Source organism: Corvus hawaiiensis, chromosome 3, assembly GCF_020740725.1.
Source record: "Corvus hawaiiensis isolate bCorHaw1 chromosome 3, bCorHaw1.pri.cur, whole genome shotgun sequence".
Lineage (NCBI taxonomy): Eukaryota > Metazoa > Chordata > Aves > Passeriformes > Corvidae > Corvus > Corvus hawaiiensis.
Window position 1 is genome coordinate 31,957,427 of NC_063215.1, and position 24,060 is coordinate 31,981,486.

The 24,060-nt window shown below is 38.4% G+C and overlaps 1 protein-coding gene across 2 annotated transcripts in view; it reads left to right on the forward strand.

Annotated features, from left to right (window-relative positions):
• Positions 1-24,060, forward strand: part of KCNQ5 (potassium voltage-gated channel subfamily Q member 5) — a 282,213-nt gene that overhangs the window by 199,568 nt on the left and 58,585 nt on the right. For both annotated transcript variants that reach the window (XM_048298185.1, XM_048298186.1), the window contains exon 3: positions 13,029-13,155. In XM_048298185.1, the coding sequence (XP_048154142.1) occupies positions 13,029-13,155 (127 nt within the window). The remainder of the gene's footprint in view (positions 1-13,028; positions 13,156-24,060) is intronic.

Below are 24,060 nucleotides of genomic sequence, written 5' to 3' on the forward strand. Positions count from 1 at the left end.
TAAATAAAAAAGGTCTTGGATCAGTTTAAATCCTTCATTCGGCCTGGGGTAAAATATCATTTGTGTATTTGATTTTTTAGAACTTCTGGCTTAAAACTAAGATTGAGATTGTAGGAAACAAAATATCATTTTTATTTGAACAAACAAAGCATCCCATTTTTTTTCATAATTTTAATTTTTAATCAAGATAGGGAGATTGAGAAACTCAAGTGAATTTCTGCAGAACTGGTTTTATCAAATCTGTTTTGTGCTTTTCTCTGAAAATGGCTGGTGTAGAAAGCTGTACCCAGATTTGTAGAATAAAGGCCTCTGAAAATGTACTCTAGGAACACATTCTTCAGGCAGAAATAGCTCCCAAAGATATAAAAGCAGACAGCGTGCACAGGATGAAGCTGGTTTGTTCATGTACTGTGGTCACTTAGATGAATCCAAAAGGAGAGTCTACTAAGTGCTTCTTGCAATTAATATCTTTCCAGGATTTTTTTCTCCTAATATTTTTGTGTAAAAGAAAGAGGGCACACATTGATTTTAAAAACATAGGGTATAGCTACCCTATTGCAGGTAAGCGTATATTCCATGTCTCTCTGCTCTAGAAAATAAGTCTGTTCACAAGGATGAAATCATATAAATCCACTACAGCATTTTAAAGCTAGTCAGAGTGGATTTTTAAAAATCCACTCAATGTTTTTTGGGCTCAGTTAAAAAAAACATGGCATTTTTCAGTTTAGATTGTACGAGCACTTGAATGCTCTTGCCATGCTTGGATAAAAGACCACCAGACCTGATAGAAGACTTAATGGATGGCTCTATAGGACCAGCTATCAAGGCATAAAAAGAAAAACTGAATGATCTTGACAGATTTCAGTTATAGATGCATTTCTAACAACAGTAAGGTATAAACCCTTTACTGGAATTTTGTCGCATCTTCTTCTGAGAAAAACAGATTAATTTATCCCTGATCTAAAAAACAGTGGATTTGTCAAAACTCAAAATTAGTATTTCTCAAGAAACACTAATTTCTAGTGTTTTATTTTCCAAATCAATTCTTAGCTTTGAAATTTCAAAATTCCTCATCGAGGCCTCTAAACAATTACATTAGACATACAACACTGATGTTATCAAAGACAGAATAAGAGAGGGAAATATAACATTGATAAGGTAAAAACCTTCATGCTTTCAGTCTTGTTTGGATTCATGCACACTAATATTATAATAAGGTGATAACATGAGCAAAAAACAATTCAACCATGTCATAATAAACTACCTGTTAGCTTTAAAAATATCCTTACCTTACCAAAATGAATATTTTCACATCTTTGCTGTTTACATTGATGCTCTCCTATTATGTATATGGATTTGACCAAGTCACAGCTGACTGTTGTTACAAAAATTTGGACTACAGTTCATCACAACTGCTTGTGAATCTTTATGTAGAAACAGAGCAGACTTCCCACTGGAAATTTAAATGCTGAATGCACTTTGCTGAAATTAAAAGTTATTACAAGAAAATCTGACAGAAAACAAAAATGTAAATTAAAAGACGGAGTTAGTTAAAAACAGTGGCTGTCCTCAAAGCTTAATTCTTCTCTCACAAGGCAGTGTTGGCACTCCCAACCAACCAGCAAAGCTCTGTAACGAACAAGTACACACTGTATCTATGGAGAGAGAGATGAAAGCAACCATAAAAACTATTTCCTAACAGCAGAACACAGCAGTGCACATAAAACTCTAGAGATATCTATATACTGTCAGCAGAAGTTTCTATATATTGTTGACAATGCTGAGGGCGATAAGTACACTTCAACAGATCAGAGAATAAAGATGTCTCAATCCTCGCATAAGCCTATAATTGATATGGTTCTGGGATTGATTATAGTGTTAACAATGTTTTGTCCTTTCTTTTCTTTTATTATTCTGTATTAAGCAGAAATTACCTTTGTAAAGAAAAGATTGAAAATCACACATTGAACAGAATCATTTTTCTATTGTAATTAAAAATGCAATATATTAGGTTCTACTGGGAAAGCTTAAATGGGTTTGATGACTAAAGATCATTAAAACTGCATATGTGATCTACAAACAGGGGAAAAAAAATCTCATAACTGAATCACTTGAAGAAGGTAGGATAACTATGAACAGGTACCTCAAGTACTACAGCATTCAGCAGCAAATGCAGTAGAAGGCAAGAGAGATTTTGTCACTGACAGAGCAATTCCCAGGTAGGCAGAACTACCAATCAGTTGTGTTAAACAAGATCACTGGAGTTACCACAAGTCAGTGGCTGCTGGATGAAATACCATCCGCAAAATTATTTTCCATTCCTCTGAATGACCAGGGCATGTGTAGAGAAATGGGTGGTAATGTGCAGTGAAGAAAGATGAATGGAAATAGCAAACCCACAAGCAGTGACAAATGTAACAAATTCATGACCTGGTACAACTTTAATAATAAAATTCTAACCCCCAGTAAGAAAGCCAGTGTTGAATTTCTAAATAGGTACATTATACTCATTTATGTTATTGTTATCAGTTCCTATATAAGAGCTGTTACTCAGCTTATCTTGTTGATGACATTGTACAGCTATATGCAGAAAGTCGGAAGAGAAGATACTGGTACTGAGACCAATCAGTTTCTGATTCCCTTTGTTTCCTAAAACAAAGAGAATTAATATTCAAAAGCAGAGAACATATTAAAAGAGCCTTTTAACCAGTCATTCAAGGGGCCATTTTCTCTAGGAGATCACAGAATCTTTAGTAGGATTTTGAGATTAGAAATGGAAAGTGGGGAGGATTAGCTGTCAGTGATGGGGTGGCAGGATTCAGATTAATAAGGATATAATTCTTTGAGGAGGGCAAAGCATATCTCCTTTTAGGTTGATCAACACATTGTGCTAAAGAACCAAACCAGCTGTCCTGGACTTCCTTTAAGGAAAAGCGAGCAAGATTCCTTGCAAAACTGCTCTTCCATGACATGTCTTCTTTCTTGTTTTATCCCTTTAAGTGATAACAAGGTAGCATGGGAAATCACCTCCAAGGAATAAGTGTAATATTTTCCACAGATGTAGATTTATAATAGTTTATGCTAGATCCTGCAGTACTGAATTTTATTGGCTTCATACCAGAGTTTGATATGGAGATCAAGAGCTATCTCCTTAAAACAGGCAACAAACAGTTGAGATTGCAACAGTAAAAATGGATAGATATCAAACTCTCTATCAGAAATTCAGACCTGACCTTTGTCAGGGAAATATTGGTTTGCCAAATGGAAATGCAGAATATGTCCCCAGAGGAAAGCCAAAGTACATGGTTAAAAATAATATGTAAGGAAAAAATTCTACAAACCATTAAATGTCAAAAGGAAAAGAATGCTGAAGAAGGCAGCACGTTAGTGATATAAAACCTGTTTGGCAGTCGAGGGGATATCCACCATATGAGTAACATAGAAAAACTGCAATCCACTCAGTCACTTCACAGAGATGTGACAAAGCACGTGAAGACACAGCTTGCTGCAGTCAAAATGTGAACTTTCCTCAAGTAACAGGAGAAATCTGTTCACAAGTTTCAGTTTAAAAAATGTGAATTAAAGCAAATGTCCAGCACACAGCTGGATAAATACATCATGGAATGGGTGAGCAGCTGGTTCATGGGTTGGGCACTAAGGGTTAGAGTGAATGGGGTGACATCAGACTGGTGACCTGTCACTACTGGGGTTCCACAGGGCTCCTTCACCAGCCCTGTCCTCTTCAATATGTTCATAAATGGCTTGGAGGCAGGGCTGGAAGGGATACCAAGCAAGTCTGCAGATGATACAAAACTGGAAGGAGCTGTCGGCTCCCTCGAAGGCAGGGAGGCCCGTCAGAGAGACCTCCACAAATCAGAGGGCTGGGCAATCACCAACCACATGAAGTTAAACAAGGGAAAGTGCCAGATTCTGCACCTGGGAGGGAGCAACCCTGGATGTACAGACAGACTGGGGAATGAGATGCTGGAAAGCAGTGCCATGAAAAGGGACCTGAGGGACCTGGCAAGTTGAACATGAGTCAGCAGTGCCCTGGCAACCAGGAGGGCCAAGAGTGTCCTGGGGTGCATCAGGCACAGCATCGCCAGCTGGGCAAGGGAGGGGATTGTCCTGCTCTGCTCTGCTCTGCACTGGGGTGGCCTCATCTCGAGTGCTGGGGGCAGTTTTGGGTGCCACAATGTTAGAAAGACATTAAACTGTTAGAGAGTGTCCAAAGGAGGGCAACAAAGATGGTGAAGGGCCTTGAGGGGAAGCCGTGTGAGGAGCAGCTGAGGGCACTTGGTCTGTTCAGCCTGGAGAAGAGGAGACTGAGGGGAGACCTCACTGCAGTTACAACTTCCTCATGAGAGGAAGAGGAGGGACAGACACTGATCTCCTCTCTGTGGTGACCAGTGACAGGACTGAGAGAATGGCCTGAAGTTGTGTCAGGGGAGGTTTAGGTTGGATATTAGAAAAAGTTTCTTTACCCAGAGGGTGTTTGGGCACTGGAACAGGCTCCCCAGGGAAGTGATCACAGCCCCAAACCTGACAGAGTTCAAGAAGTGTTTGGTGCTCTCAGTCACATGGTGTGTCTCTTGGGGATGGTGCTGTGCAGGGCCAAGAGTTGGACTCAATGATCCTTGTGGGTCCCTTCCAACTCAGCTTGTTCTGTGATTTTGTGATTCTGTGAAATAAGTATTGAAATACAGGCAAAAACAAACAACAAAAACATCTGTAAGAATCCAGAACAGACATTCATATAATATTAAAATCCACTTAAAGTGAAGGTGATGGTAAATACACAGACACACACTGGAACGAAGTTCAGTTCTGAGGACCGTGAGTTGTGGATGAGTTACAAAGGTGAATTAGCAAAATAAGTACTGACCATTTTAGACTTTTGGGCTTCCATGAAGTACCTAAGGAAAGGGTGTAGTATGTCATAGGCAGGATAATAACTTTGGTATCACATCTGAACCAGACAGGAATTGGCTGATTGTACCATATGAAGATATGATCTCAGGAAATGTATGGCTCACAAAGATACATGTATGTTTTCTTTTTCCAAGGGACCAAAATTCCATAAGCCTAGGAAAAAGGTAATAGGAAAAACTGCAAAACAGTCAGCAAATGGCATGATGTGTGAAACACAAGACTTGGTATACTGGCTCTCAAAATTTAGTTATTTGACTGAAAAAAAGGGGACCAAGTCAACTTTTTCAGGAAACTTAAGGAACTGAATAAAAATATTGTGATCAAATACTTGTCCAAATAGCAGAAATATTTGGTGAGGTGACATTTTTTAAAAACTAAATGCATGAACAGGATTTTGGCTGATTGGGTGCAGTGCTACCAAGACCAGTTTGTCAAAAGTTACGAACTGTCAGAAGACACTTTCTTAAAGTTGTTTTCTGAAAATGTTTGGTACTGGTAACATTTCAGTATATATCAACCAAGATGCACTTAGGTCTCACAGTGGTTAAAACAGGCACAGATGAACACCTAGGGAAGCTCTCTTAATGAGCTTTGAGAACTGGGAAACTGCAAGAAGTAATTTTAAAAAGAACACTGCCGATATCATTTGCAGAGTCTCCAGCATTTAACAACTCCAAAGATGCTAAGACCAAAGAATAAAAGAATGGATATTCCATCCTACTCTGCAGTACAGCATGGCAGATGTTATCAGTTAATTCACATGCACGTGATCAGCCATAACAATTAGCCTAAACCCCTTGCATCAATACAAAATCAATATGGATGCCAGGGCATAAAGAGATTCAGAGTTCTGATGCCTGTTCTACACTTGTTTTGGACAGAGAAAAGATACAAAATTCTTCACAGACATTTCAAATGGAAAATTTTGGATCTGTGTTGCTACAGAGACATGTGCTTGAACGTCTGCCTCTAACGTGACATCAGAAATGTGACTACAGCAGAAAAAAATGCGTGAAGAAATCACAAAGGAAATGCAAAGGCCTGGGTACAGCTGTACAGACCTTCTTTGTTTGCAATACAAGGACAATTTTAAAACCAAAATTAGACCATTTACTGCTGATATCTCACTAAAGAGGAAGAAAATCTGAATAAGCACAGAGAAGGGTAAAAAATTTTTGAAAAGTAGAAAATTATTCTGTAATGTGAGTTTCATGCTATAATCTCCTTTAAGAAATTCTCTTAGATGTGTAGTTGCACCTGACACATAAACAAATGGTATGACACAAAGCAGTGAGTGCAAATGGCTGGAAAATTTAAAGGTGATGCAGTATCTGGGAAAGAGCATGATAGACGTGGAGAAGTCAGTGTTTCCCATTGCCCTTTTCCCAGTTTGAAAGAGAGTGTTCAGTGATCAGCAGGGTGTCCCTAGAAGAACCATGTCCACCAGAAGGAGTTTTGGGATCTGTTTGCCCACATGTACAAATTGCCTACATGGTAATCGCAATAACCATGATGGCCGGTGCAGCCCTGTGGCACTCATTCCTCTGGCACCAGCAGGTCCTCAGCTGTTGGCCCATGATGGTGATGTGAAGTGAGTCAGCTGATCTGGGGAGGCAGAGGATGCTGAGGAAGGTTAGCACAGTTTCAGTGGTAGGAATCGTGCATTGTGTCTGATATGGTAAATACTTGTCTTTATTCTATAAGAGATTATGCAAAACATAAATAAATGGCATCTATGTAATTCGGCTGCTGGGTTGTACTATCTGATTCAAAACTACTTTTACTACTTTTACTACTTTTTCTGTTGCAAAGGAATAAAGAAGAAGCATGACTGTTGGGTGCCATGTCAGGTATAAACACAAAAAACTAAAAGGGAGTTGGATAGCATAAGTCATATATATAACATGTGGACTAAGCATATAACTGGGATTTTAATATTCTATCAATAGATTTGTAGCTGTGTATTTGAGTAAAGGCACTAAACTGATTTCTCAATAATCCTCTATTAATGTACAATCTATGTGGAAATTCTTAATCATGATATGTAAAATCAAATGCACTAAAAGTATCACATCCATTATAAAACTGATAAATGATAAAAAGGTGCACAAATTTCACTTCATGTGCATTGTGTATTGCACTGGGAGCTGAAGTGAAGTTTCTGGTTGTGATTTATATGCCACTAATAGGTTCTATTCTGGGTTATGATTTTGGATTTATGGTTGTCCCTCCCTCTGTTAAACTGCAGCTGGATAGTATTAAAACATTAGTTTCTTAAGTGTATGTATGCACACATAGATATGCTTGTTAACTGTTTATATCAAAGATCTCCCTTTTAGTGCTGAACCAGGAATAACACAAATGTGTTCAAATTTATTATTATTTTAAACCATAAAGCATGCACATATTCTTACCTGCTTGTTCTAATCTGGAAAATGGCAGTATAACAGAATTGTCTGTAGTCCTACACCAGCTTCTGCATCATAACTATTTAAAGCTCAGACCTTTGTCAAGTTTCATTGAGACAGACCAGTACTGTGCTTTCCCTCCATCCCAATGGCATATCTTTAAAGTGTACAGCCCAACTTTAGAGCTTATTACCTGGAATCAGTAGAGGGGGTTTTTTTTGGCTTAGGAGACGGATGTTGTTGATAAGCTGAGGTCTTCTGTTCTTGGTTTAACTGAATGATAAAACAATCTCATCCTCTTTGACGATGAGTAATAAAGCATTGCTATTTGGACAGTATCAAGTATTCATGTGTCACCATAAAGATATTTTAGCAGCTGGTGACAAACCAGTCGGCCATAAATTAAAGTATGAGAACATGTTTATTCTCCCTCCTTTCAAAATTATTTGGAAACACTGGACTTCCCTGATTTGGAAACACTGGACTTGCCTGTTTATGAGACTTTAGGGAAGAGGGGATATATCCCAAGCAGTATCAGATGACATTGCTTCTCATGTTCTGCTGTGTTAGTGCAGTGAGGCTTGCTGGTTTACACCAGATGAGGATATGCAGTGCAGCTACACTGCAGAGATGTTGTCTTCAGAGGGGAAACACTCGTGGCCCTACTAAAGCTTATTTCAGAGGATTCATTTGGTCTGTTCTTGTCCATTTCTCAGACTTCTGACCAATGTCACTTGTAAACACAGCTCTCCTATGAGCTCAAGGCAGGAAGCTCCTCATATCAGTCTGCATGTTTGTTGGGCTACTTCATTAGCCTTTAGAATAATTAAAATCCCAATTTCCATACAAGAAATATAATTAAAATAACAGCAGAGACATTGTCTTGTGGGTGGATTTCTTATATCCAAGCCTCAGCTCATTTACACATTGCAAAATAACCAGAAGCATCCTAGACCAGCACAGAGTGCTCAGCTTTGGTCATTTTCTTATTGCAAAAATGGATCTAATTCCCTGAAGTTACAGTCTACAGTGAAGGCACCTGATTCATCAACAGAAAATTATTTTCAGCTTTAATATGTAGTTATGCTAAAGAGTAAGAATGCTATTATATAAACTTTTTTTTGCTATTAAAATGTTATGCTTAGGGAAATCCTTATCATTAAAAACTGCCTGAGAAGCATATTAACGTAAACAGTTTCAACAAATCATGTATCCTAATTGGATAAGAAGAAAAAAAATGGGGGAAAAGTGCTTATCATAGCTGGATTGTACAAAGTATCCTTGATTTCCTTAATCATCAACCCTGTTGATTAGAGTCCTCCAGGACCTTTTATAAACAGAAACCTTGCTCTGGATGACCTCTTATTTTCTTTTCCTGCCATTTGTGTGACCCTCGTTGTTCCAGTGGTGTAACAACCCAGGCACACACAGATGTAAAGAACTTCAGGAATACACTGCTAGCCAAATGCAACTGAACCTTGTAATCCCTGTTGTGTCAGCCTTGCTTCTCTTGCATGTGCATGGTTCCCCATGACAACTGGAGCTGCATACGCAGAAACATTTCAGAAGGAAAAGCTCCTCAGTTTGGATGAACTGTGCTTTGAGAAGGAAGAAAAACTTTCCACTGTCTGAAACACCAAGGCGTCTGCCATCGTGGTTACTGGGAGATGCTAACTGCGAGCTTGAATAGCCAAAAAAGTGACAGATTGTAGTGATTCTGGTGTAAGGCCAAATGCAGTTGTGATTGGAAAAGGATAACAAGATAGGAAAAAAGCATGAAATGGCAAAGGCCAATGCACCTCTGCTTTACCTAGAAAGGGAAGGGTTAGGTTTCCAGTAAATCTTAACTTGCTCATCAGTTCAAGTACAGCCTTGCTTAAGTTTGAAGAGGGCCAGATTTATAAACAGTGCAAGATTTTCCCATTCTGATATGTTGTTTCTCATATCTCTTAAGTAATTCAAAATTAATGAGGTTCCATTATATTATATGTAGGACAGAGATACTTGGAATGCATCATTTCTTCAGCAAGACTACAAAGCACGAAGTCTAATGATTTATTCCATCACACACCTTTCCAATTATGTTCTGATCTTCTGTTTCAATTGCTAAGGAACTAAACTCAAGTCATTTCAAAGCCTATATTTATGTTTAAGTTTGCAATAAGCCTTCCAAATGAAATATAAAATAATAAAAATCCTGATCTTGTCTGGGATGCATCCTTCCAATTTCTGCTCATGGAAGACCAAGAACCTTGTAACTTTACAGCTGCCATAGGAAAAAATAATGTCATTCCCCAGCCTGTATCAACCTTGACAGAGATTTGCCTTTACATTTTGACTGAGTGCCCTGACTACTAAAACATTACTTTTTTACACAGTAGCGTGGAGATCTTTGTCTCTCTCTCGTTTTGACCTGAACAAATCCAAAATAAAACAAAGCTCTCACGTGTACTACTATGAAGAGTTCCATTTCAATGCATTTCATTTTTTTTGGAAAATCCTTTCCCTTTAGACTTTATTATATTTTATATTAGTTCCCTTCAAAATCGTATTTTCTTTGAGGAAGTATGAGTCACTAGGATATAAGGATCAGTTTGAAACATCACTATTTCAGTAAGTGCAAAAATAAGTGTGAAACCCCATCTACATTTTCTTCAATGTATTTTCTTTTATTAAAGGTTACACTGTACTTTAAAATCTCCAGAAACTTGCTATGGGTGGAAGAAAATCACATACAGCATTTTTAAAAGCAGCAGTTCTTTTAGCATCCCAGTGCACAGAGACATATTTACTGCATTTGAGCTCAATATAACTACAGTTGTTATATTGTTTAAGTAGTAGAAAAAAATGTTTAAGTAGTAGAAACCTTAGTTAATTTTGAGGTGATATAACCATGCATAAATTTGTAATGGTTCTAGAAATGGTAACTCTTTTTCTCAAGGAAAATGTATTTCACATTTTTTCCTCAAGAAAAATCTTATACTCTTACCCTACCCACCAAAAAAAAAAAAATTTGAGAAAATATCCTTTTGTTCTTTTTCTCTCCCAAAATAGATGTATCTCCAAGAAGTTTCTCTTCTCAGTATATGTTTGTGTGTGTGAAAGACAAATATGATTTCTGTCTCTACCACACAAGGGCAAAATGTGGAACACAGACTCTCAGACACATGCTTTCAGCACACAATAACTTTTTTCATCCTTGTCTCACCAAGCAAGCATAGCACCCATAGTATAGGTAATAAATACATATAGCATAGTACAGGTAATAAATACAAAACTGCATAGCACTGATAGGAGCCAGAAGAGTAAACTTTCAAAAAAAATTACCTCTTTCCAACTCCTACCAGCAGTTTTGTGATACTATTTTAACTGACTTGAAGCTGTGGATTAGTCCTTCCAGGATCGTTAAGTACTTTCTGTCCTTGCCAGTTCCCCATCAGAGGCCCTGCCGGGGTCTAGAGTACAGGAGAGGACACACTCCTGTGTGTGTGGATCAGCTTCAGTAAGATGCCTGGGACAATTTCACTGTGCTTACAAAGCGTCTCGCCCATCTGTACTCACTGTATGTTTTCCAGGGAAACAACAAACTTTAGTCAAGTAAAATGTGATTAAATTTTAACAAGAAAAATATTTTATTGCAAGCAAAGAATTTTTCATGCTTCTCAGACCTTTCCTTCAGTATCTTTTACCCTGTCCCAAAGAAGAAACTTCCTTAGGAGAATAAGATGTCGGGTGGCCTGGATGCCTGCCATCAACCCTCATAAATTCAGAGGCATCCTCTAAAAATGTGTAAACCAGATTTGACAATTCATGATTTAACTACCACTGTAAAAGTGGTAGTTAAATAACTAAAGTACTTATTCTTCATTTTTTTCCAGTTGGCTTCTTGTCCATTTTATTCTTGGCCTACACAGAATTTCCTACAAGGAAATGTACCACAGGGTAGCCAACTCTTAGGAATTATTGTTACTATATGTGGAACTTTTTAAGTTTTGTACATAATCCTTTCTGAAGTTGTGCAATAACACTGCCCATGGAATTAAGCTGAAGTTTCTTGTAGTGGAATAAAAAGAAAACTTTAAACAATCACACTCATTTTTCCATGTGTTCTTTTCTAATAAAAAATGTGGCATTTCTTCAGCCACGTTTTAGCAGAGGGATCTTATTCTGTTTTTGTGACTAAGGCATTCAGTATGGGATTTACAAAACCAAAAATAAAGACACTGAAGAAATCTCTAAAAGTGCTTTCAGTGTAATGTAGTTACAGAAGCTGACATGTTTAGGAAGGAATACTATGTTTTCAAATTGTTCTATGACAGCAAAAGCAATTAAGTCCACAATGTTTCAATGTACTGCCACTAACTGTAATTTAGTAAAGCACCATTATATGGCAAAACATTAATAATATCATTTGTTCAGGTAAATTATTGCCTGAGTTGACACATATGATATTTACAGCCTTATTGGCTTGTAGAGTTGTAGGGTCTCACAGTCTAAAAACATGCAAAATATTTATTGGGGAAAAGTCAGTATTAGGTCAACCCTACCCTTGCAAATATTCCTCTATTTAATTCATTTGCAGTGCTTTTTCACCAGTACCACACTAGTCCTCATCCTGCAGGAATAACAAATTAATTGGCTGACAAGGAACAACTTACTTCTGGACAAAGAAATACATTGGGCTGCCAAATAAAACACAACTTCCATCCTTTTCTTCTTGATGGGCTGTTTAAGGAACTCCATCAAGTACTTTTCTCCTTTTGTGAACATACAAATTGTTATTTTTATCATTCCATAACTTTGTGATGGTATTCCAGGAAAGTATCTAAGTTTATAATTCCATACAGTGTGTATGCACTATATCACTGCATATCATTGAGCTGCAGATTTCCTTAGGGTATGGAGCTGAATTGTGCTCCAAGCTCTATCACTGCAACTCTGTTGACCTCACTGTTGTAAAGAAAACTTTCTTGGAATAAAAATTGCATAAATACAGGTTGATGCTATTAAAATAGACAGTCTTAAAGAAGGTTCCAATGTGAAAGAAAAGCAGGCCAAACAAGCAAGGCAAAATTTCTAAATGCTTTCATTCACAGGTTGTCCAGGGAAAGTTATGCCTAGGGTGGGTATTCATTCATTGCCTTACAAGCAGTTACATACCCATTGTATGTAATTACACTTGCATGTACCTTAACCTACTGATGGGAACAAATTGATTTCCCAAACTCATAATCTCAGTTACTTCACCTGTATATTGCAACAATGAGAGTATATCTCCCAAAACTTTTAGCTTTTAAACTAAGAACTAATTTTATGGATGTGGATATGGAACATTTTTCTCTAGCTGTATAAATTACCTGTGCTCTGATGCTCAATATCCAAAGTCTTAGAGTACTTTGCTCTAATATTTTTGTGTATTATTCAGTTCTTCGGTGTTTCATATTCAGCAGCCAATCTTAGCTGATACTTGATGCTATTCAGGTTAGGCTTAGACCATTCACTGTGAAGCTCTAAGGACTGTGTGCTGCTTGCAGATGTGTAACCACCCGGGGGAGCAGGATCCCAAGTTTGGCTTGGGATGTTCAGATGCTCAAGGTGGATTGCTAGACACAAACAGTAGTGACAACTTTCCTGATGTTCAAGTGCTGGTTATCTGTAACAGGCATTTTTCTTATTTGCCATTTCTAGGAATTTGTCATGATTGTTGTCTTTGGTTTGGAATTTATTATTCGTATCTGGTCTGCTGGATGCTGTTGTCGATACCGAGGATGGCAAGGAAGACTGCGCTTTGCGAGGAAACCATTCTGTGTAATAGGTGAGTGTCCCAGATCTAGTTATTTTAAGATAAACACCTTCATCCACCTGTTTTGTTTCTGAATGAAAACTATTGGAATCAGACTCTGTTTACATCAACCAGCTTTAAGTCCAGAATAGCTGTGTGCCAACTCTCATCTGCCCAGGGTTTCTTTAGATATAAATCATTATATCCCTAAAAACCAGTCAGTCCACATTTCTTATGTTCTCCAAAAGACATTTTCCTATGAATCTCATACAGCTGGCTTATATATTGGACAAATGAGGGGTTGAGAGCTGATCTTACTGAAGACCAGAGGAGTTGCATGCTTTTAATGGATACACTACATGTCTTGTACATACATACATAGATGTCATGTACATATGTGTATATATCGTGTTCTCCTTGTTTAACCTCTGTGATCAGACACTACAAGGAGTTTGAAAACCTCCCTAGAGACATCTTCTGACAACATTGCTGCTTCCTGTTTTGCTCTTCTCTGCACGACAGTCCACATATCAGCTCTGCAGTGACACTAGCATAAGATACAGCATCTTCTTCATTTTTTCTTCTACATCTATTTCAAGAGACTATTCTTCCCCTTCTTTGCTCTAGAGTTTGTCTGTGAGAATGGTTAATAGACTCATGACCAGTCAAAACCCTATTTTGAAAAGGAATCTGCAGGAAAACAGTTTCCCAATAAAGGCAGAAGTCAAAGATCAAATTCATCTGATAACTCACAGGAGGTGTGGTATAGATTTCCACATTTTCTGTAAAACTACTCATAGCTACCCTCCTACTGTTGGTGAAATAGTTCAGGCAGGTCTTCTGGCACAGATCACCCTGTAGGGGGATGGGTTACTTCACTTGATTATGGTATTTCCTTCTTTCTCTGAAATTCACCTGCTCTTCTCATTTCATCTATGTTTATGTAAGCAGTTTCTGGCCCTAAAAGCATCTTTTCTATCCCCCTAGGAATCCTACCACTTGCGAGTGGAATTAATTAGTAGACAACAGTCTATTGCTTGTCTACTTACATACAATGCCTTCCTATGCTGGTTCACTGGATGGAAAGGAAACTTTGTTCTGTAGCTTCTGGAAAGTAAACCAATAGCTTTAATTTCTTGCCATTGACTGTTCTGCATGTCTCTTCTTCTGTTGATCGGCTTTGGTCCATTTCTGGACTTTAGCATCCCAGAAGGGAGTTTCTGATGTTCAGCATCTCTCTAGATTTGATCTTTTGAGGAAAAACCAAATCATCTTGCAGCTCTTGCTACTCAAATTAATTATTTGCCTGACACCTTGGCTTTGCAGTCATGGCAAAGTGTGAGGCAGCAGCAGAGGTCAGAAGGCTGTGTTAGCCAGAGCACAATCAGTAGATTATTATCTCCCTTTACTCATCGCTCATTAGACCACATCCAAGATACTGCACCCCATTTTCCCCCTCCAACACCATACCTGAAAGACCTTAATAAACTGGAGTGAGTTCAGTGAAGCCATCAAGTTGATCAGTGCTGTTGCCCTGTGAGGAGAGGCTGAGAGACCTGGGTGTGTTCAGCGTGGAGAAAGGATGGCTTCAGGGGGAACTCAATGAAATCACTGCTAAAGCCTCCTTAAGTGCATGTGACCAGTTTGGGCCTATTACTGTTAATTATTTCCTAAGTCATCCATTCAATTATTATTTCCGTTTATTGTTACAGTGGAACAATAATATTTTAGAAGATTTAGTCTGTTTACTATTAATTAAATTTGCTATATATCTCCAGCAGATCTTTTCCCTGATTATTTTTTTGTGATTAAACACAAATCACATAGGGCAATGGCCTAAGGGCTAGAAATAACAAATTTGAGGATTGCCTCAAGGGTCACATTTAGACAGCCTTTATTTTTTCCATTAATGACCTAATAACCGGAGAAGTTTTATTCAGGGCCAAAGCTCTGTGCTTATGTTAGTGTGCCTACAATGTCACTGCTCTGACAAATTAGTTCATCAAGCATTGCTGTGTGCTATCAGGTTAGTAATTACATCTATCAAATTATTTGACAGTTTTGTACCCTTGTTTATTTCTGTGAAAATGGGAATAAGAGTGTAGTATTAAACCTTGCTTTGTGTTTTGTCCCATGTTACCTGACATCCCTCATTTCCTCTGATTGTATATGAGCTGGTTTACATAATATAAAGGGCATAGTAACACATCCTTATAGGCATGTAAGGTACTTAAATATGTACATACCCCTGCAAATCCTAAATGTCACAGGTATATCACTCCGAAGCTTGGCTGTTAGCACTGCATAACAGTGTTGCTGTGTTGTGTTGCTCAGAAGAGCAGCAATCCAAGCAATCCATATTCTAACTGCTCCCTGGAGCCTCTGGAGACCAGGGATGCTGACAACCAGGAAGAACTTGATGCCTGTGCCTTAGCTCCCTGAACATCCCCAAAATAAAAGAGAGCATGTCTAACTGGGAAGATATAAGGCATCCACTCCCTGTCAAGCCATTTGGGGACACTGAAATAAATGAAGAGTCCATTGTCCTTCCTCTGGCAATGGGCTCCCAGATGGTGGTATGTGACCTGACAAAATTAAACTTCTGGCCACTCTCCTATGTGTAGAGGATTTACCACCACAGTGAAATCTCAGTCTGTGAGGGCAGCCTCCACTTGGGACACTGTAAAAATAGTTAGGAATAATAAATAAAATACTCTGGATCGAAAGAGTAAGATGCTGCTGGTCTCACCTTCATGTCTGAAGTCTGCTGAGCTGTCCAAGAAACGTCTTCCTCTCCACTGACTCTGGAAGAGACTTAGGGACTCCTATGTGAGAAGGCCCAACAAGAGCAAGTGAATTTTAGACATAGAATCATAGAATATGCTGAGATGACCCACAGGGATCATCAAAGTTCAACTCCTGGCCCTGCACAGGAGCACCCCTGAGAGTCACACCATGTGCCTGAGAGCATTGTCCAAACACTTCTTGAACTCTGTCAGGTTTGGGGCTGTGATCACTTCCCTGGGGAGCCTGTTCCAGTGCCCAAACACCCTCTGGGTAAAGAACCTTTTCCTGATATCCAACCTAAACCTCCCCTGACACAACTTCAGGCCATTCTCTCAGTCCTGTCACTGGTCACCACAGAGAGGAGATCAGTGTCTGTCCCTCCTCTTCCTCTCATGAGGAAGTTGTAACTGCAGTGAGGTCTCCCCTCAGTCTCCTCTTCTCCAGGCTGAACAGACCAAGTGCCCTCAGCTGCTCCTCACACGGCTTCCCCTCAAGGCCCTTCACCATCTTTGTTGCCCTCCTTTGGACACTCTCTAACAGTTTAATGTCTTTCTAACATTGTGGCACCCAAAACTGCCCCCAGCACTCGAGGTGAGGCAGCCCCAGTGCAGAGCAGAGCAGGACAATCCCCTCCCTTGCCCAGCTGGAGATGCTGTGCCTGATGCTCCTCAGGACAGGGCTGGCCCTCCTGGCCTCCAGAGCACACTCCTGACTCTAGTGCCTAAACTTTATTCAATTTAAAGTTGGGGGTGGAAACCCCTATTTCAGAATTTTTTCACTTTAAATTTGAGCCTACTTCTAGTAATATTACATTTCTCCAGGGGAACTAGACTTCCTGGTGGTCCAGCCAAGTGAAAGATTTCATATATTTCAGTTAGTCCATTAGCAGTTTCACCACAGCTGCTTCTATTTCACCTCTAGTCAAGCTACAGCATGATGGAAATGTCAAAAGTTCAAATTCTGTTGAGCCTGCAGAATGAGCAAATTCCCAACAGGAAGCTTAAGTCCATTATCTGTAATCAGGCCCTTGAACTTCATGGCTGGTAAACCTTGTTTCAGAGCATTAAGTGATAGCAGCGACTGTTGCTTATTACTGGATCTATTTTTCATTAATTAGAGTTGTAATGAACCATCATGTGGCACTTTTGTCAAACCTTTATAAACAAATCCATATCTAGTGTGTTACAAGATCTTCTGAACATTTAATTTGAATTACTTCAATATATTTGTGTAATGGCACGTTGTGTGTCTGTCACCTTGGTATTTAGACACATTGTATAGTTTAAATACAGACAGATAGTAAATCTGCTGCTTGTGATAAACAATATAAACAGCCCCTTTCCAGTGTAATTTGAACCCTAAATAACCCAGAGATGGTCTGTAATTAAGTATATCCTTGACCAAGAAGACATATCTCACATCACATCTCATTATAAAACCCAGAAAAAAAAAGTTACAGCAAATTTCATGTTTGGGGATCTCCTGCCAGCTGAACTTGAACTCATCTCAGAAACACCCTGCCCACTTCACTCCAGAAAATACTCTGATAGTAGTAGCAGTAGCAGTAGCAGTAGCAGTAGCAGTAGCAGTAGCAGTAGCAGTAGTATTAGGCTTCAAACAAAAAAAAAAACAAAAACCAAAAATTTCAGCAGCCATAATTCTGTGCGATGAACAGAGGTGCTCTTTAGTCTAGATTTGTCCCAAAAAATGTAGATTTTTAAAATTAGTATTTAGTGGCATATCTTCATGTTTTACAGTTCTGGCAATGAAGTTTTTAGAAATGTGTAGGAAAAATGTCTGCTTAATATAATCTATGGGCATTATCCTTTCATATTTACTTTTGCTGACTACTACCCTTGCTGCTGAGTAAGGTAACATTTGCTGGGATTAAAGACTTCAGTCTCTGGTCTCCTCTTTCTAGAAGTTGTGTGTCTGCTGTTCAAAAGAAATCTAGTTTGGTATGATGCAGTTCACATTGAAGTTTCTTTCTGGTATGAGCTAGAGAATTCAGCAGCCTGTGTTTGTCCATGCCATGGTTTTTTGATTTTACTCTAGAGTCACTATTGTGTTTGTGACATAGAGTAGAGGAGCTACTACCATGAATTGGGCAGCCTGGGATATGAGTTTGTGATACAAAGGCTGTTACAAGACAGTGACATTTTATTTAAAAGAATTTATTTGTAATAATAGAATTCCTGCATTAGAAGGCTATAAAAGATATTTTCTTAAGCATGAGGTAGTTATCCATTTTGAACAAGACTAATATAACTCAGTACCTCCACTAAAATGTTTAGTAACTGCTAATTCAGCTCCCTTTTTTTAGGAAAGTGTCCTAAAGTCAAATATCACAGTCAAATTATTTAGAAATTATTTAGAAATAATGAGGCTCCCTGTCCATCCTCACCCAGGTTCTGTATATGATTTAAGAAGTCTTTCAAATTATTATTTATCTCTCATATTTGAATCTCAGAAAATATATTGTAGTATAATGATAAGGATAATGATGATAATGATGATAATAATAATAATAGATATTAAATGGTATGTATTATAAAATATTATGTAATATGAAAGTGTATCATAGAACTTCCAGTGCTGTTTATGAGCTGTGACTTGGAAATGTATGATAAGGAGGGAAGCAACTGACACATCAAGCAGCAGTCAACATTTTCTGGTTATAGTATTCATATGTTCAGTTTTGCTCACATTTTTTAGGGACTGGCTTTAAACTTGTTGCTGCTAGAGATACCCAGAATATGAAGGTGCTTAGAAAAATACTTTTCTTTTAATAGTCTGCCTTTATTTGTTTTGATGTTCATATCCTGCCATACTATGCTGAATTCTCATCATATTCATGGACAACATAGTTTCTCAGATACCATAAATATGTGAAAGTTTGCCAGTTCAAAATTAAGTAGTTATTAATATAAACACTGGTGTGGAAGTTAGAGGTAGGCAGGATTGTGCCAAATTCACTTATCTGCCTACTTCAGTGTATGGAGTCTCAAAAGTAGTAAAATGGTTTATTTTTCAAATTTTATCATTCTTATCGTCTAACAAAAAATTATATTTTTTGATGATGTGAACAATATGTCAGAGTGTAATTGATATGCAATAAAATTCTCAGCTTTCTTGGCTTCTTGCCAGATATTGTGCTGCAGATCGGCTGCTTCGGTGTGTGATATTCTTTGTAACTCCCATTGTCAGCTCTTTCCTGTAGCTTCTCTTTGAGAAGAATTGTTGCTTTGTACAAGTTCTGCTTTTGGAACAGTGAATTATGCTCTCCAGGCAGAAATCTAGATACATTAGGAACATTTTCATATAAGCCCAAAATAATCCTATTAGACTAGGAGTTCGTTATTTGGGCTTTTGCAACTGCCCATTACTTAAAGTCATTACATGAATGCCATTGGCATTCAGGACTGTGACACCCCTGGCTTGCTGCGCTGCTTTACTTCAAAAGCCACTTTCAGTGTGTCTTCTATTTTACTAACATGCCCATAATTACTCAGGGGGGCTTTGTCAGCATGTTACCATGTCAGCATGGCTGGCCAAAAGTCTAAGCATGTTGTTAAGGACATTGTCCAAAAGCCTCTTAAATGCTCACATTCAAGGGGCATTGACTGCTTCTCTAGGAAGCCTGTTTCCATGTTTGAACACCTGCTCCATAAATAAATGCCTCCTAATGTCCAGTCTCTATGCATCTCTAGATATTGTATTGTGGGAAACTACCTCGTTCAGGATTACCTGTATTAAGTACACTTTCACCAATTCTTTTGCAGAGATAACAGTTCCTTTTTTATTCACCCTGCAGCATATGATCAGGCAACATGCTGCTATTTCATATTTCCATCTCTTTGCTTCTTTTAGTTTATAATTATCTTTCTTATAACTGCTGAATGTTGTGATTTTTTTGCTCTCTTTGCTGAACACTAGTTTATTTCTCTTCAAGTCACCTCTGTATGAGGGAGGTCTCCGAGAAAGGGCTTGTTGGTGCAGTTGGCTAAGAACAGTAGTTTCATTTTGCTTGACTGTATTATTGTTTAGAAACATAGACATTTTCAGTTGCTTTAGAGATAGTGTTTGTTTCTTCATATGCAGTTTTCTGGTATCTACTCAGCTTTAATTTTTTAACTGTCAATGCTGACAGTTTAAAACAGACGCTTTGCCCACTGTTACACTCAATATAATCAAATTGATTGCCAGGTGTCTTCATCCAGCCTTGCCACTAGCTTATTAGTGATCACAAAGCTTGAAGAAATGCAGCTTCCACAGATGTTTCCATTCTTCTGTGTCCCTTCAGAGAACTGCATATTGCCCCCAGCACTGCTGAAGTGACTGATGGGCATAGTAGTCCGGTGAGAGTTGCAGGAAATCCCTATTTTCATGATCATGTCTCAAATGGTTACACTTCAACTGCTACATTAGGAAAACACTTGTGTACAAGAGAGAAAATACAGATTTTTAATTCCTCCTTTTTACACCTGCTATGTTAAATACAGCAGTTAGTAAGGATTTGACAACGTAACAATATTGTTACACTGTGTAACAGAGTTACAGTATTTATATCACAAGTTTAATAAGGCTAAGTAGAAATATTTGCATATTTCTAGATGGCAAGTTGGGCATGTTCTGCACATTTTAATTTCCTCCCATCCCTAGCACTTAAGCACCAGGCACCCATTTACCTGTTGTCTCCCATTAAAGAAAAATTACATTTTTTATCTTTAAGCCTGTGCTGATAGCTCTCAAAATTGAGCTTTGTCCTTTGGTAATAGTTGATATTGCTGTCAATACAGATCCAAGGAAGGTGACCATCAGATCCATTTTACATCAACCTACAAAAGCTCTTAAGTCGTGTAAAGGAAGCCACTCACTTTCACCCTTGTGTAGTACTGGTGCCCCAATGCATATATGTGACCACCTGGGCAGCAGCCAAGGCAAAGGCAAAAGCTCTTTAATTCCTGGGGCTCCCCTTTGCCAGCCCAGTCTATTCATGTGACCCCCATGCTGGAGATTGTTTCATCTGTGATGAAAACGTCACAAGGCAGATTGGAGAAGTTGTCACACAGAATGACATAATCTACTGTATTTAAGATCTCATTTTGAGATTGCCTCTATTGGGTTTGTGAGAGTGATACCAGATTATGGGGTTTTTCCTTTCTGACAAGCACTGAACAGAGCTTCTATTTCTTTCTTCATGTCTCCCACATCAGGAAGTCTCAAGTGTGGTTGTGCAAGATGCCCCACATTAGTGTTCTCCAAATTATGTAAACCTTCTTACTGGCACAGTGGTCCCTCTTAGGCTACTCACACACAAATTGCAGGTGGGGTAGCAGCTGAGGGTAAAGAGTGACTGGAGGTGTCTGGTTCTGTATGTAATCTGAATAAACTCTGTATTTACAGAAACAAAGGAGTCCCAAGAGGCACTCACTGATTATGCAGACATCCAAAATAGCTGTATAGGTTAGAAATGCAAGTTCTGCTTTTAGGCAGCAGGAAGAGGTTTTTGCCTCTGAAGGGAGGCTCAGAAAACTGAATGTAGGAACTCTTTCAGCCGACACTGAGGGACCCATGTTGCTGCCTTCAACATCTGCATTAGATAACTCAGCTAGATACTGGATACCTTCTGTTTGCCCACCACTGTGTGAATTTGAGAGCAGATTTTCAATACTGTCTCTTCCCTCTCCACCTACAAACAGGCTTTGTCTCTCCTCAGAGACAGGTTTTTCTCTCCCTGATCATTTCAGCATCTTTACTTGTCAGTTTCCACCCATCCATTTTCACCTACACACCATGGATTTTTCTGTTCCCACTTTTTTTGGCCTTTCCACTCCCATGCCACTGTATCGCCTTCACTTTATCCACAATCTGGGAATGCGTCAGACGAACACTTCCAGACCCCCTGCCCACCTGTCCCTGCCAAAGGTTTTAGAGTATGATGAAAAGGCCATGAAAGTGCACGCTCCTGCCTATGGATTCCTCCCATTATGGCTGCAAGGATCCAGCACAGACACAGCAGTGCTTCCCTGCAGGGCTGGGTCATGTAGGAGTCCTGGTTGGTGTCTTTCCACTTGCTGACTAGTGCCAGAGACCCCTAATGATGGTGTTAATACCTGTAGCCCAAAATAGCCAATCACACATTGAGTAATCAGTGGCTGACTCACACAAGAATTTGAATCACCTGAAAAATCTAATTCCAACAACTCAGGGGAAAACATCTAAACTTTTCTTTAATTTCCCCCAGTTATTCCTTTATACCTCAGAGCAATGAACTTTACAAGTCAATTGCATCTTGTATTTTTTTTATCAAATTTAAATTGTCTTTTGATCTCACTTTTATAAGAAAGGGTAAGTAGGAGGCATCCAACAGGCCTTCTTATCTTCCACTAGTTTGCATACCTCTATCTGCCATCTCATATTTGTCTTCTGACTAACCACTCCTAAATTATTCAGCCCTTTCTCCATATACAAGTCCTGCCATGCTGTAGCTATTTTGTTTTTTTCTTGCCGATAACCTTGTGGTTTTCTTACAGCCTGATGTAATGAGCCTCTTTACTCATCAGGGGTGTATGTGTGTCTGGCTATCCATCCTGTTGCCTTTCTGTCCAGAAATTTTCAGCTGTTTTTCTCTCCACTGCAATAGCCCTTTTCACTAAGGTCTACTGCCATCCAGGAACATACAGACATAGTAAGTGATTAGCAAACCTTGTTTTCCAGTGCTTTCAAGGCACAAAACTATTTCTGGACAGAATAAGTGAAGATTTATGGAAAGAATCTGCATGTGTTACTCTCAGTTTTTTTCTTAGGCTGAACAAAAATTGGGTTGGTAAGTACTAGGTCAAAGATACAGTTTTAAATGCTTCTGTCAGCCTGTCTTAAAGCCAAATAAAACTGATACTGAATAAATACTGCTTTATTCCTTCTGGCAGGTACATATGAATTATGTTAAAGATCAATTATTGGAAAACGCTAATAAAGTATAACTCCATGAAAGGCTTGCAATTGAACTTAATCTTAACTTGCAGGAGGCCCTTAGATTTTTATGAGTTATTGAGCCAGCTGCTAATAACATAAAGATGTTTGCTGAGGATTTATTCAGTCCATAGAAAGATTGTGTGCTCAACAGGGCCATGAACTATAATTGCGAACAGTACAACAACAGGTGAAATGTTCCCATTAATGTTGTTATTCTTATCTGGACTAAATAAAATATGGCAATCATAGCTACAGTTTAAAATTCAGTGCTTGTTGAGCTACTGTGGTTCTCAGGCCATAGAGAAATATTTTGGCTGTCTAAGCAGAAGGTTAAATGACATTATTTTAATGTTTTTGCTGTCATGGTCTGACAATATGCTACTTTTACACAGGAACAGGGTACATATACTTTTAATACACTGACACAATAGTGAGTAGCACTGGTTGATCCATTACTGGGCATGGAATTAGGATTTTATTATAAAACTTTTTTAAATTACAAAAGAAAAATCTTACTCATCTTCATTAGTCCACAATTTAAAAAGGGAATATTTAGTTTTCCCATCTAAAAATTATCCAGTATTGCCTTATCCTTTTCCTTCTGTTTCAGAAATTTTTTTGAGTACCAAGTTAACTTTTGTTGTATTTGATTAGCTTTCCTAATAAGAGTCTTTGACTTGTTTCCAGTTCTCTCTTTGCTAGAAAAGATAGCTTTATGTTTCGGTGAGTTGTTTTTTCTAAGTGGACCCACTTCAGTTATATAAAAATAACATTTATTCCAGAAAAAGGTTGTCTATATTTCCAGGAGGTTACTTTCATTTCACATTAAAATAGTTTGCTTATTCAGATGATTCCTATATATTGCAAATAAAAACTAGAAAGGGAAAGAAGGGTTCAAGGTGATTCATCTATTTGATTTCTTCCCTGGGGTATTGCTTAGCTGATAATAAGAAAAATCCAAGTTTCTATTCACAGATCAGTTTTAGTGGACTCCTTAAAATGGAAGGCAGTGACTAATGTAGCCATTTTCCACTGTTACAAACAAACAAAAAAAATTAAGTAGAGATGAGGTATTAACCTCTGGATTTTTTTTATTCCACTTCAGTGCCTAGACAGTATTACATATTTCTGTAGAACTTCTTTCTCTTGTATGTGCCACTACCATACATTACT